Raw genomic sequence first — 15,441 nt, forward strand, 5'->3', positions numbered from 1 at the left:
TTAATCAGCATTGCCACTACATGGATCTCTATCCCAGTGGTCTCCATAAATAGAACTTTATTGCCTACAAAAGCACCAAACCCTGGAAACTGCAAATGAGAAATAAGAGTTACCTTCTTATGCTTCCTATGCGCTGTTCTCAGAGTTTTTTGAGATTCTTGTATGCATGATGCTTAATAAATAAAATGATTCAAGAGCAGTATTGGGCTATTTATTGACATGCTCACCCAGTGTTCAGAAGCAATTGTTTTGTAGTGTGGAGTTGGTGACTATCAGAATTTTTACCCAAATAACTAGAAATTATTAGTAAGTGCATATAGGCTACTTTACTTTTTTAAAATTCATTTTTGCCACTGCTTCTAGTTTTTTTTTTCTGTAGATTTTAAAACAGATTCCAAACATGCTGTCAGTTCACAAACAAATGCATTAGTGTGTATCTCTAAGAGATAAGGATCTTTAAAAAACACACCTTACTTCAATACCATTATGTTACAAAGAGTATAATTCTTTAGTATCATCTAATATCCAGTTCATTTTCAAATTTCCATGATTGTCTCAGAATTGTCTTTTTTCCAGATAGTTTGAGTCAAACCCCAAAGTCCCAGAATATTGCTTGTGGTTAATATTTCTTAGATTTCTTTTAATCTATATACTAACATAGTTCTCCCTCCTTTTTCTTTTTTTCTTTGACCATACCATTTCCTTGTTGAAGAAACTGGGCCATCTGCTTCAAATTTTTTTCTACATTTTGGGTTTTGCTGTTTAAAAGATCAGAGAAAAGATGTTAGTCTCTGAAGAAGAGATCCTTCTTCCATCTCATAAATTTTGTAGAGTGCTTACTACTATAGTGGGGTGAGAGAAGGGCTATTTGGATACATCATTGAACAAAGACAAAAATCCTTTCCTTCATAGCATTTAAATTACCATTCCATGGGCAGTAGACAAAAATGAATCCTAAAGTTTGTTGGAAATCCTCTAGGAAACAATAAGAGCATAACAAAAGGGGATAGGGAGGTGTGGGACCTCCTTGGACTAGTGGTATGTGGGGCTAACTGCCCTGGAAGTCTAAGAGGGTGGAGCAGAGGAGTTGCTGGGATCTGATTTACATTTAAATGGGGGCACTGTGGCTGCAGTGCAGTGGGTGAAGGAGCAAGGGTGGAAAGCTACTCAGTAACCTGGGCAAGAGGTGGTAGAGGATTAGATGGAGGGCAGTGTGGGGAGAGCCAAGGGTGATGGCAAAGGTTCTGTCTCTAGCGGCTAGAACGACTTAACGAAGAGGGTCTCAGAAAGCTTAATCACAGGCAGAGGCTGAATAGTTGCTGCCATTTCCATTCACTATTCTGTTGGTAAAGGACTATTGAAAACTATTCCTTTTTGGAAGATTATGTTAAAGGCCTTTTGGTTTGGAGGGGGTGAGTTGTTAGATGCTTAAATTTTTTTTTTAACTTTGTAAAATGCTTTCTGTTTTTGCAAATGTCTTATTTAATGGCATTTAAAGGTACTTTTCATTGGACATGGCAAAAATTTAGAAATTCACGAGTTTGTATTTTTAGTAACATTTGTTCTTGACTCTTTGAAAATTTTCAAAACTACAAAAAAAAGTCAAAAGTAAAATTATATTCCCTTCATCTAAATTCAGCAGTTGGCATTTATTAACATTTGCTTTAGGAAGTATGTATGTATCTTTTCCGTTTTTTTTGTTGTTGTTGTTTTGCCAAACCGTTTGACGGTAAGTTGCAGACATCAAGAATACCCAAATGATTAATATAAAGTCCATATTCATATTTTATCCTTTTGTTCCCTTTTCCTCCAGGATCCCCCATTTTGTTGTGTGACTCTCGCCTCCTTCAATATGTATGAGTCTCCTGACCTTTACTTTCATCTTTTATGACATTGGCATTTTTAAGGAGACCACGCCTGTTATCTTGTAGAATGTCCCACAATCTGGATTTGTCTGATTATTTCCTTACGATTAAATTCCAGTGAAATGTAGATTTACTTCTACCTTTTAAAGACTTAAAAATATAAGCATAAGAATAGTGAGGGCTTTACAGAGTCTTTTGCAAGCATCACTTTCAGTTACTACCAAATGGTAGCAAGGTGCCTAATCTTGTAATAAGCGTTGTCACAGAATCAACATTAAGTTGAAGGGAATTTTAGATTTATCTCCAGAAGTCATAAACTGCAGACAACTGGCAGAATAGATACAGTCTTAAAATGTAACAAACAGAAAGTTGGATTTTGACCCCCTGGTATGGACTGTGTTTTCCTTATTGTTCTTCCTCCCCCATCATTTAAATCATCTCTGCTGCTCCTGAAGCTTTTGAGCAAGTGACCCACATGCCCACCTCTCTCTTTACATAGCTAGAGAAACCAGGCTTAGTAAGGCCAAGTTTCTGAGGGACACAATTAGTAAGAGACAGAATAGTCAGGTCTTGGAACCTCAGTCTCTTAAAGACCCAGTTGATTCTCAACCAAAGCTCAGTTATTTGCAGTCATGGGACAAGTGAAAAAGTTTATAACTTTGCCACCTTCTGTGATTAGGCAAGGAATCAGGGATGCCACAGAATGAAGTTTTATCATATATAATACAGGTAGGTCCTAAGCTTACTTTATACAGTCTTTATTTTGTGTGTTAGATACCATTTTAGCAAAATTGATTACTTTTATCTGTCTACTATTTTTCATAATAACTTTCTTCCTTTTTTAGCTACAAGGCTTTGGCAGACCAAGTGTATATCATGCTGCTATTGTCATCTTCCTAGAATTCTTTGCGTGGGGCTTGTTGACAACTCCAATGTTAACTGTAAGTATTGCTGAACAGGTCTTTGTTTATGAAAGCAAAACAGAGGTTCTTAAGCATATATCCCCAGGGCCAAATGTTTAGGTATGTGTTTGAGAGAATCTCTTGACAGCGATTTAAGACTGCTTATTCCACTGTGCTGTTTCCACTGTGTAGACTAACAACTACCTGCAACAAAACACCTGGGCTGCACCGTTAAATATTCTTGGGTAGCAAGGCACTCCCACTGAGCCAGAATCTTAGAAGTGCTGTGAGTGAACTGTAGGTATTTAGGAAGACCATAAGGATGCACAAGGGGAAATTATTGCAAAGCTTTGTTGAACTTTGTAACTTACTTTGTATGGATGTAATGGCCTTTGACTAAGAACATAGGAAATAGATTGGTAAGTACCTTGTAACAGTGATCATTGTCATATTTGGTAGCTAACTTACTGTAGCCACTTCTTTGCAGAGGCTGTACTGAATTTCTTAGCAAGAACCTGGATATTTGATACGTGTTGTGGTTAAAGGGAAGGGAAATGCTTAAGAAAGGTTTGGCATGTAGATTTGGGGTGCTTAATTACTTTTTATTTTATTTTTTTAGAAGATTTTATTTGAGAAAGTGCACATGCACGTGTGTGCACGAGCAGGGGGAGTAACAGAGAGAGCGAGAGAATCCCAAGTGGACTGAGGACAGAGTCCGACACAGGGCTCAATTTCAGGACCCTGAGATCATGACCTGAGCCAAAATCAAGAGTCAGACACTTACTCGACTGAGCCACCCAGGTGCACCCCAATCAGTAACAATTCTAATAAAAATATTTTAAAATTGAAGAAAAAGGTATTTTTAAATTGGCCTTACATTTCAGTTGTCTTAAAAATCATTGGTGGTTAACTCTTCCCAATCACCATTTTGCCTTACTGGAGAATCCCTTTGGATACAGATAAACTCTGGTCGCAAATTAGCTTTAGAAAACAGGCAACTGTAAAGGGTGACTGTTAGCCTTACATAAGACTTTGCTATTTTTAATTCTTCTGGTGCATTTAAAATAAAATTTGATTTAATTAAAATGACAGCTTGGATGGAGCAGTCAACTTAAAAGGTTGCCTGTGTTTTTAAACCTCTATTTTATTCTTTCTCATTATACTACGTTTTCCTTCCTAATGCTTTACTACAGAAGGTAATTGGTTATTAGTTAATGGGGGTAAGTGGTCCCCGCTTTAAGTTTCATGAGCCTGCTGTGTTCACCCCTGTTTGGGCTGCCTATGACACAGTTGGTGCTCAATAGATATTTTCTTTGAATAATAAGTATATGAACTGTAGACACACGTGTGTGTCCTTGAGGGATTGTTTCTTTGAGACCTATTTTCAGTATGAATATAGACACACCAGGCTACTGATTGTAAGGAACTATGTTACTTAATTTTTGGTCTAGGCTCTCTGGCTCTGTCCATGTCCATGTCCCCCCAACCCCCATGTGTTAAGCGTTTTAAATAGTTTAAATAGTATTTTTCTAAGGCAACCAGAAATCTGCCGTAGTGGTTCAGCAGGTTTCTCAATATAGAGTTAATCCTATAATCATGCTCTAGTAAGAATTCAAAGTGAAGAATACTTTAATACTTTTGAGGCCTTGTTAGAAATTCTGAAACCACCTTCCAGACAGTTAAAATCTTTGGGGACCTTTTTGGCCCTAGACCAGGTTGTCAGATCTCTTTTAATTTTAATTAATTAGTTAATTAATTTTAATATGCATGCAAAGACTGATGTGCCTTTTTTCTTACTGCCCAATGCAGATAATTTTCCTAGGGGTTCTTTGTCCTCGTTAGACCCTGGAATGCAGCCTTAGAAGCCAGCTAAAATGCTGCTTTATTTTCTCTTTGCAGTTTCTGAGCAGTTGTGCTGCTTTCAAAGATTTGGTTACAATAAACCTGTGAGGAGTACAGTGTTCCTCTGACACACTATACTGTCATAGAAAAAGTGTTGCTGAGTCAATAGATGGGCTCATTCTCTTTTTTCTGAGCTCTTGGTGTTGCTAAATTAAGCTAAATGTCCTTTACTGTCCTATCTCCCTTAGCCTTTACATCACAGTTTGCTACCTCTGTTTTTGTTCTGATGTGGCAGGGCTGGTTCCTTTCACCTTTTTTACGGGGGGCAGGAGGGGGAGATTTTCTCTGGCATATCCCCTCCACTTTCTGCCTTTTCTGGTTGTACAGAAAACTGATAATGTTAGGTTGTTTGATAAGGAAGGGACAAAATTAGGGTTTGTTTATTACAGCAGGAGTTCGTTTATCCTCTTCCTTTATGTTGGGGTTTACTGTTGTCAGATAACTAGTTCTTGGCATCCTGCATCTATCACCCACTATGGTGTAACTGTTAGGATGATGGTTCATGTGTGGGTTTTTTTTCCTTGCTATAACTAGTGGACAGCACTCTGTCCTGTTCCATCAGGTGAGAAAAACAGTCTGAAATAAGGATTTGGAGATACAGAACAGTACCTACATATTAGTATTTTGTCCAGTCAGACTGTCTGCATCCTAGCACTCATTAGAAGTGCTCTGTTTGAAGTAGTACAGAATTGGAGACTTTCCAGGATGGCGGAGAAGTTGGAGACCTTAGTTTTGTCAGGTCCCAGGAATTCAGCTAGATTGCTATCAAATCAATCTAAACACCTGTAAACTCATCCAGAGATCTAAGAAAAGAATTGCTACAATTCTACAAATAGAAAAGAGACCACGTTCTGCAAGAATGACAAGACAGAAAAACTCACCTCAAAAAAGAACAAGAGAGGGTACTGACAGCCAGAGACCTAATCAATATGGATATAAGTAAGATGTCAGAACTAGAGTTTAGAATAACGATTATAAAGATACTAGCTGGGCTTGAAAAAAGCATAGAAGACACTAGAGAATCCCTTTCTGGAGAAGTAAAAGAACTAAAATCTAATTAAGGCAAAATAAAAAGGGCTATGAATGAGATGCAATAAAAAATGGAGGCTCTAATTGCTGGGATAAAGGAGGCAGATAGATGCCATTCCCATTGGAAATACGGACTTGGCCCTGCTTATAGTCATTCCCACCCCATTGCTGCTTTTCTAACTAGGTCTTAGTTTGCATTTCAGGGCCTTGGGGCTGTTACTTACACAGCCAGGGTGCCAAGACTGGTGGCAAGTTCCCAGTCAGTCCCTGAACGCTTGGTGCTTAGCTGGCTAGGGTATTCATGGGGATGGGTAAAGATTGAATTTTCTGTTACACTGGTACATGAAACAATTTGTGTTTTGACCTTGTGTCTAGTGATTTTGCTGAATTCACTTATTAATACTAAGTGTTTATCTGCAGATTTTTACATACATGTTCATATATTTTGTGAGTGACAGTTTTTAAACCCTTCCAGTCCTTTTTCTTTTTCTTTTTCTTACTGTATTGCTGTGACATCCAGTACAGTGTTGAATAGAAGAGATCATAGTAGGCATCCTTATCTCACAGATGATCTCTGTTGGAAAGTGATCTAAAATTTAAAATTCACCACTCAGTATGTTATTTGCTATAGATATGTTTTTGTAGATACTCTTTGTCAGAGAAAGGGAGTTCTCCTCTATTCCTGTTTTGCTTAGGTGTTAAATTTTATCAAATGAATTTTCTGCATATAACCAGATAACAACTAGATTTTTCCTTTATTTGAGTAATGTTGTCAGTTATATTGATTTTTTTAATTAAAAGATTTTATTTGAGAGAGAGAGATTACAAGAAAGGGTGTGTAGAGAGAGAAGCAGGCTCCCCGCTGAGCAGGGAGCCTGACGCAAAAACTGGATCCCAGGACTCCGGGATCATGACCTGAGCCGAAAGCAGACGTGTAACCGACCGAGCCACCCAGGTGCCCAGTTACACTGATTTTTGAATATTAGGCCACCCTTGCATAAATCCCACTCACTTAGTTTTGTTATATATTTATAACTAGAAGCTTGTACTTTTTTTCATCCCCTTCACCCATTTCACCCACCGTCCCCTGCCTCTGGCAACCACCAGTCTGTTCTCTGTATCTGTGAGCTTGTTTATTTTGTTTTGTTTTGTTTGCTTCCACATATAAATGAGATAATATGATATTAGTCTTTTTCTGTTTGACTTATTTCTCTTAGTGATATGCTCTCAGGGTCCATTAATGTTGTCTCAAGTGGCAGAATTTCCTTCCTTTTTATGGCTGAATAATATTCCCGTGTGTGTGTGTGTGTGTGTGTGTGTGTGTGTGTGTGACCGTTTCGTTTATTTTTAATTGAAGTACAGTATGATACATTAGTTTCAGGTGTACAACATTGTGATTTGACAGTTCTGTACGTTACAAAATGCTCACTGTGATAGTTACCATCTGTCACCATACAGAATTATTACAGTCTTAATGACTATTCCCTATGGTCATAGATTGTTGCATGTATATTATCTTAATTTCTAAACATTTGGGGACTTTTCTAGATTGTATTATCAGAGATCATATTATGAATTATTTCAGTTCTTCAAAATTTGTTGAAGCTTGTTTTGTATACTTGCATATGGTTAATTCTGATAAATTTTCCATATGATCTGAAAAGAACAAGTATTCCCTGGAGTAGTGTTCTCTGTGTGGTAAGTATGTTAAATTTGTTAATTATGTTTGATGTCTTTTATATATTCACTCATGTCTTTTGTCTGCCTGTTCTGGCATCCTTCAAGAGAGATGTATTTCTCTTCCACTTTTTACATTATTGTTGTGCAGCTAAATTCTGTATTTTTTTAAACACTACAGTACATTGTAATATTTTATACAGTCAGTATTTACCCTGATACTTATCCATTCTGATGTTCTTACTTTTTCTGTATTTCTGTGCTTTCTCCTATAATCAGTTCTTGAAGACTTTTTTTTTTACTTGTTTTGCTTTGGTGCAGGTCCCTGTGCAGCACATTGTTTTTAATGTGTATAGCATTTTTTGGAATGTCTTGGAGGACACTTACTTATTTTAAAACTTTCTTCTGTTTCCTACCATAATTTGGTTATTTAGCAGTGAGGCAGATTATCTTTTCCTGTTTGTGTTCTTTTTGTGCCTTTCAGTGATTTTCAGATTTGTTACTGAATTTTATACATGCTTATATTTACAAATGAGGGGGTAGATCAGAGATTGTGAAAACAAATTTTTCTGGGGCTAGGCAAGTAATGTAAATGTCAGAAGTGGGATAGGAATGTTGTCGTTGGAATACATGCTCCTTCAGCTGTGGCAGCCACTGTCTGCTTACTCAGCTAATCAGTGATGTGGCAACTGAAGCCCCATGTTTTGAAATCTTCTGACTTCCTGTAACATGCTAGAAAATCATATGGAGTATGAGTTTTCCTAAAATATACACACTGACAATTATCACACTTGGGAAAACACAAATACAAGTCAGAAAGAATATCAGCTTGCCAATTTGCTGCCTGTGCCCTATACACCTCTGGTAGTTGGAGTACTGCCCAGGTGGAAAGGCCTGTTCCTCAGAATTGAATGCAAGCATTGCTTGTAGGAGCTCCTGATTGATGCCAGTGTGGTTGTTCAGAGATCCCTGTATAAGGATGAAGTAGTTTATTGTGTGATTGTAGGGCTTTATGCTACTCTTGGCAAACATAAGGAACCTGGGGCATTATCATTTTTTAATCCTACCCATTTGATTCTGCAAGTATCCCCTTTAGTAATGTCAGTTCAGAGAATGTGCTGTTTGATTCTTATGTTGGGCACAGATACGGAGGTCAGCAGCCTTGAGAGCAAGATACCAGGAGCTCATTTTATAACCTTTTAAAAACCTCTTCAACTGTGGATGTTTTTCCTCCTCCTCCAGTTCTGAATCTTCTTTTTTTTGTTTTAGTTTTTTTCCTGGACTCTGGGAAATTTACGTTTTCAAAGATCTTTTTTTTTTCCCCTACCTTCACATGTTATTGTTGCTTCAACTCTTCCAGGGTTTCCCGTCTGCTGTGTATCATCCAGAAGTACTTCACTATTCTTAGCTTCTCAGGAATACTGTAAATTTAGTTTCCTATCAGTGGAATTTTAGGCAGAAGTACAGAAATACAGCTGTGTGTGTGTGTGTGTGTAATGTGTAAGCATATATACATACTTATGCGGTTATTAGCTTCATTGTACTAGAAGTCAGTTCAACTCTCTAAACTTTCAGTTATTAGGAAATACTATTATAGGGGCACCTGGGTGGCTCAGTTGGTTAAGCGTCTGCCTTCAGCTTAGGTCATGATCCCGGGGTCCTGGGATTGAGCCCCACATTAGGCTCCTTGCTCAGTGGGGAGTTTGCTTCTCCCTCTGCTGCTTCCCCTTCTGCGAAATAAATAAATAAATAAATATCTTTTTTAAAAAAAGGAAATACCATTATATTTAATGCTTATGATAGTTTTGAAGAATAAAGGCAATATATTCCTTAGGTTTTTTTTTTTAATTTTTTAATTCTTATGTTAATCCCCATACATTACATCATTAGTTTTAGATGTAGTGTTCCATGATTCATTGTTTGTGCATAACACCCAGTGCTCCATGCAGAATGTGCCCTCCTCAATACCCATCACCAGGCTAACCCATCCTCCCACCCCCCTCCCCTCTAGAACCCTGTTTGTTTTTCAGAGTCCATAGTCTCTCATGGTTCGTCTACCCCTCCGATTTCCCCCCCTTCATTCTTCCCTTCCTGCTACCTTCTTCTTCTTTTTTTTTTTCTCAACATATATTGCATTATTTGTTTCAGAGGTACAGAACTGAGATTCAACAGTCTTGCACAATTCACAGCGCTTACCAGAGCACATACCCTCCCCAGTGTCTATCACCCAGTCACCCCATCCCTCCCACCCCACCCCCCACTCCAGCAACCCTCCGTTTGTTTCCTGCGATTAAGAATTCCTCATATCAGTGAGGTCATATGGTACATGTCTTTCTCTGTTTGACTTATTTCGCTCAACATAATACCCTCCAGTTCCATCCACGTCATTGCAAATGGCAAGATCTCATTCCTTTTGGTGGCTGCATAATATTCCATTGTATATATATATACCACATCTTCTTTATCCATTCATCTGTTGATGGACATCTTGGCTCTTTCCACTGTTTGGCTATTGTGGACATTGCTGCTATAAACATCGGGGTGCACGTACCCTTTTGGATCCCTACTTTTGTATCTTTGGGGTAAATAGTAGTGCAATTGCTGGATCATATGGTAGCTCTATTTTCAACTCTTTGAGGAACCTCCATCCTGTTTTCCAGAGTGGCTGCACCAGCTTGCATTCCCACCAACAGTGTAGGAGGGTTCCCCTTTCTCCGCATCCCCGCCAACATCTGTCGTTTCCTGACTTGTTAATTTTAGCCATTCTGACTGATGTGTGGTGGTATCTCATTGAGATTTTGATTTGGATTTCCCTGATGCCAAGCGATATTGAGCACTTCTTCATGTGTCTGTTGGCCATTTGGATGTCTTCTTTGGAAAAATGTCTGTTCATGTCTTCTGCCCATTTCTTGATTGGATTCTTTATTCTTTGGGTGTTGAGTTTGATGAGTTCTTTATAGATTTTGGATACTAGCCCTTTATCTGATATGTCATTTGCAAATATCTTCTCCCATTCTGTCGGTTGTCTTTTGGTTTTGTTGACTGTTTCCTTTGCTGTGCAAAAGCTTTTTATCTTGATGAAGTCCCAATAGTTCATTTTTGCCCTTGCTTCCCTTGCCTTTGGCGATGTTTCTAGGAAGAAGTTGCTTTGGCTGAGGTCGAAGAGGTTGCTGCCTGTATTCTCCTTTAGGATTTGGATGGACTCCTGTCTCACACTGAGGTCTTTCAACCATTTGGAGTCTATTTTTGTGTGTGGTGTAAGGAAATGGTCCAGTTTCATTCTTCTGCATGTAGCTATCCAATTTTCCCAACACCATTTGTTGAAGAGACTGTCTTTTTTCCATTGGACATTCTTTCCTGCTTTGTCAAAGATTAGTTGACCATAGAGTTGAGGGTCCATTTCTGGGCTCTCTATTCTGTTCCATTGATCTATGTGCCTGTTTTTGTGCCAGTACCATACTGTCTTGATGATGACAGCTTTGTAATAGAGCTGGAAGTCCGGAATTGTGGTGCCGCCAGCTTTGCTTTTCTTTATCAACATTCCTCTGGCTATGCGGGATCTTTTCTGGTTCCATACGGATTTTAGGATTATTTGTTCCATTTCTTTGAAAAAAGTGGATGGTATTTTGATGGGGATTACATTGAATGTGTAGATTGCTCTAGGTAGCATTGACATCTTCACAATATTTGTTCTTCCAATCCATGAGCATGGAACATTTTTCCATTTCTTTGTGTCTTCCTCAGTTTCTTTCATGCGTATTTTATAGTTTTCTGAGTACAGATCCTTTGCCTCTTTGGTTAGATTTATTCCTAGATATCTTATGGTTTTGGGTGCAATTGTAAATGGGATCGACTCCTTAATTTCTCTTTCTTCTGTCTTGTTGTTGGTGTATAGGAATGCCACTGATTTCTGTGCACTGATTTTATATCCTGGCACTTTACTGAATTCCTGTATGAGTTCTAGCAGTTTTGGGGTGGAGTCTTTGGTGTTTTCCACATAAAGTATCATGTCATCTGCAAAGAGTGAGAGTTTGACTTCTTTGCCGATTTGGATGCCTTTTATTTCTTTTTGTTGTCTGATTGCTGTGGCTAGGACTTCCAATACTATGTTGAATAGCAGTGGTAATAGTGGACATCCCTGCCACGTTCCTGACCTTAGGGGGAAAGCTCTCAGTTTTTCCCCATTGAGAATGATATTTGCTGTGGGTTTTTCATAGATGGCTTTTATGATATTGAGGTATGTACCCTCTCTGCCTATACTCTGAAGAGTTTTGATCAAGAAAGGATGCTGTACTTTGTCAAATGCTTTTTCTGCATCTATTGAGAGGATCATATGATTCTTGTTCTTTCTTTTGTTAATGTATTGTATCACGTTGATTGATTTGCGGATGTTGAACCAACCTTGCAGCCCAGGGATAAATCCCACTTGGTCGTGGTGAATAATCCTTTTAATGTACTGTTGGATCCTATTGGCTAGTATTTTGGTGAGAATTTTTGCATCCATGTTCATCAAGGATATTGGTCTGTAATTCTCCTTTTTGATGGGGTCTTTGTCTGGTTTTGGGATCAAGGTAATGCTGGCCTCATAAAATGAGTTTGGAAGTTTTCCTTCCATTTCTATTTTTTGGAACAGTTTCAGAAGAATAGGTATTAATGCTTCTTGAAATGTTTGGTAGAATTCCCCTGGGAAGCCATCTGGCCCTGGGCTTTTGTTTTTTGGGAGATTTTTGATGACTGCTTCAATTTCCTTAGTGGTCATAGGTCTGTTCAGGTTTTCTATTTCTTCCTGGTTCAGTTTTGGTAGTTGATACATCTCTAGGAATGCCTCCATTTCTTCCAGGTTATCGAATTTGCTGGCATAGAGTTGCTCATAATATGTTCTTATAATTGTTTGTATTTCTTTGGTGTTGGTTTTGATCTCTCCTCTTTCATTCATGATTTTGTTGATTTGGGTCATTTCTCTTTTCTTTTTGATAAGTCTGGCCAGGGGTTTATCAATCTTGTTAATTCTTTCAAAGAACCAGCTCCTAGTTTCGTTGATCTGTTCTACTGTTCTTTTAGTTTCTATTTCATTGATTTCTGCTCTGATCTTTATTATTTCTCTTCTCCTGCTGTGTTTAGGCTTTATTTGCTGTTCTTTCTCCAGCTCCTTTAGGTGTAGGGTTAGGTTGTGTACTTGAGACCTTTCTTGTTTCTTGAGAAAGGCTTGTATTGCTATATACTTTCCTCTTAGGACTGCCTTTGCTGCATCCCAAAGATTTTGAATAGTTGTGTTTTCATTTTCATTGGTTTCCATGAATTTTTTTAATTCTTCTTTAATTTCCTGGTTGACCCATTCATTCTTCAGTAGGATGCTCTTTAGCCTCCATGCATTTGAGTTCTTTCCGACTTTCCTCTTGTGATTGAGTTCTAGTTTCAAAGCATTGTGGTCTGAAAGTAGGCAGGGAATGATCCCAATCTTTTGGTACCGGTTGAGACCTGATTTATGACCTAGGATGTGATCTATTCTGGAGAATGTTCCATGGGCACTAGAGAAGAATGTGTATTCCGTTGCTTTGGGATGGAATGTTCTGAATATGTCTGTGAAGTCCATTTGGTCCAGTGTGTCATTTAAAGTCTTTATTTCCTTGTTGATCTTTTGCTTAGACGATCTGTCCATTTCAGTGAGGGAGGTGTTAAAGTCCCCCACTATTATTGTATTGTTGTCGATGTGTTTCTTTGCTTTTGTTATTAATTGCCTTATATAATTGGCTGCTCCCATGTTAGGGGCATAGATATTTATAATTGTTAGATCTTCTTGTTGGATAGACCCTTTAAGTAGGATATAGTGTCCTTCCTCATCTCTTATTACAGTCTTTGGTTTAAAATCTAATTTGTCTGATACAAGGATTGCCACCCCAGCTTTCTTTTGGTGTCCATTAGCATGGTAAATGGTTTTCCACCCCCTCACTTTCAATCTGGGGGTGTCTTTGGGTGTAAAATGAGTCTCTTGCAGACAGCATATCGATGGGTCTTGTTTTTTCATCCAATCTGATAGCCTGTGTCTTTTGATTGGGGCATTTAGCCCATTTACATTCAGGGTAACTATTGAAAGATAGGAATTTAGTGCCATTGTATTGCCTGTAAGGTGACTTTTACTGTATGTTGTCTGTGTCCTTTCTGGTCTATGTTGCTTTTAGGCTCTCTCTTTGCTTAGAGGACCCCTTTCAAGATTTCCTGTAGGGCTGGTTTTGTGTTTGCAAATTCCTTTAGTTTTTGTTTGTCCTGGAAGCTTTTTATCTCTCCTTCAATTTTCAATGACAGCCTAGCTGGATATAGTATTCTTGGCTGCATATTTTTCTCATTTAGTGCTCTGAATATATCCTGCCAGTCCTTTCTAGCCTGCCAGGTCTCTGTGGATAGGTCTGTTGCCAATCTAATGTTTCTACCATTTTAGGTTACTTATCTCTTTTCCCTAGCTGCTTTCAGGATTTTCTCTTTGTCTATGAGACTCATAAGTTTTACTATTAGATGTTGGGGTGTTGACCTATTTTTATTGATTTTGAGAGGGGTTCTCTGTGCTTCCTGGATTTTGATGCCTGTTTCCTTCCCCAAATTAGGGAAGTTCTCTGCTATAATTTGCTCCATTATACCTTCTGCCCCTCTCTCTCTTTCTTCTTCTTCTGGGATCCCAATTATTCTAATGTTGTTTCGTCTTATGGTATCGCTTATCTCTCGAATTCTGCCCTCGTGATCCAGTAGTTGTTTATCTCTCTTTTTCTCAGCTTCTTTATTTTCCATCATTTGGTCTTCTATATCACTGATTCTCTCTTCTGCCTCATTTATCCTAGCAGTTAGTGCCCCCATATTTGATTGCACCTCATTAATAGCCTTTTTGATTTCAACTTGGTTAGATTTTAGTTCTTTTACTTCTCCAGAAAGGGTTTCTCTAATAACTTCCATGCTTTTCTCAAGCCCAGCTAGTATCTTTAAAGTGATGATTCTGAACTCTAGATCCGACATCGTACTAATGTCCGTATTAAGTAGGTCCCTGGCAGTCGGTACTACCTCTTGTTCTTTTTGTTGAGGTGATTTTTTCCGTCTTGTCATTTTGTGCAGAGAATAGATTAATGAGAGAACAAAATGCTAGCAGAGTAACAACGTCCCCAGAAAATATACTCTAAACAAATCAGAAAAGACCTGAAACAGTGGGAAAAGAAAGGGAAAGAGAGAAAAAAGAAAAAGAAAAAAAAAGAAAAAGATAAAGATAAAAACAAACAAAAACAGAACAAAACAAAACAACAACAAAAAAACAGAATGTGATCAAATATGATCAGGCTGGTATATAGATCAGTGCCACACACTAGATTTTGGGTGTATTTTGGTCTGTTAGAAGAAAGTGCCTCCCAAAATTTTAAAGAAAGAAAAACTTATATATGTACAAAAATAAGGGTTCATATGATGAAGGGATGGAATATGACTGTAAAGATAGAAATTATAAAAAATTTTATAAAAGGAATTGATAAGTTGTTTGAAAAAAGAAAGAAGAGGATTTAAAAAAAAAAAAGGAAAAAAAGGGAGAGAATGTGATCAGGCAGGGGAGTAGGAAAAAACCATATACTAGAGATTTAGGGTATATTTTGATCTGTTAGAAGAAACTATCTCAAAATTTTAAAGAGAGAACAACTTATATATATATGCCAAAAATACGGGTAACTACTATGAAGGGATAGAATATGACTCTAAAAATGAAAAATAAAAATGTTTTTTTAAAAAAGGGGTTGATAAGATGTTGGTTGAAAAAGGGAAAAAGAAAAATTCAAAAAAAAAGACAGTTAAAAAAAAAAAGAACTTTGAAAGACTAAAGAATCATGGTAAAAAAGCCATGAATTCTATGTATAGTATTCCCCTAGCGCTGGAGTTCTGCCATTCTCATTGATCGGTAAACTTGGTCTTGGCTGGCTGTTCTCGCTGATCTTCTGGGGGAGGGGCCTGTTGCCGTGGTTTCCAAATGTCTTTGCCAGAGGTGGAATTGCCCCCCCACCGCCCGGTCCGGGCTAAGTAATCTGCTCGGGTTGCTCTCCAGA

General features: G+C 38.0%; 1 protein-coding gene across 4 annotated transcripts in view; it reads left to right on the plus strand.

Moving 5' to 3' along the window:
* Positions 1-15,441, plus strand: part of MFSD14B (major facilitator superfamily domain containing 14B) — a 76,317-nt gene that overhangs the window by 23,319 nt on the left and 37,557 nt on the right. For 2 of the 4 annotated variants that reach the window (XM_064579859.1, XM_064579857.1), the window contains exon 2: positions 2,711-2,806. The exons of 1 other annotated variant lie outside the window; for it this stretch is intronic. In XM_064579859.1, the coding sequence (XP_064435929.1) occupies positions 2,711-2,806 (96 nt within the window). Of the gene's footprint in view, positions 1-2,543; positions 2,595-2,710; positions 2,807-15,441 lie in introns of those variants that run through there. One more of the 4 variants, XM_045882063.3, reaches the window with a different exon arrangement.

Source organism: Mirounga angustirostris, unplaced genomic scaffold (genome assembly GCF_029215605.1).
Source record: "Mirounga angustirostris isolate CCGP_5_RB_7025 unplaced genomic scaffold, mMirAng1.0.hap1 SCAF_15, whole genome shotgun sequence".
Lineage (NCBI taxonomy): Eukaryota > Metazoa > Chordata > Mammalia > Carnivora > Phocidae > Mirounga > Mirounga angustirostris.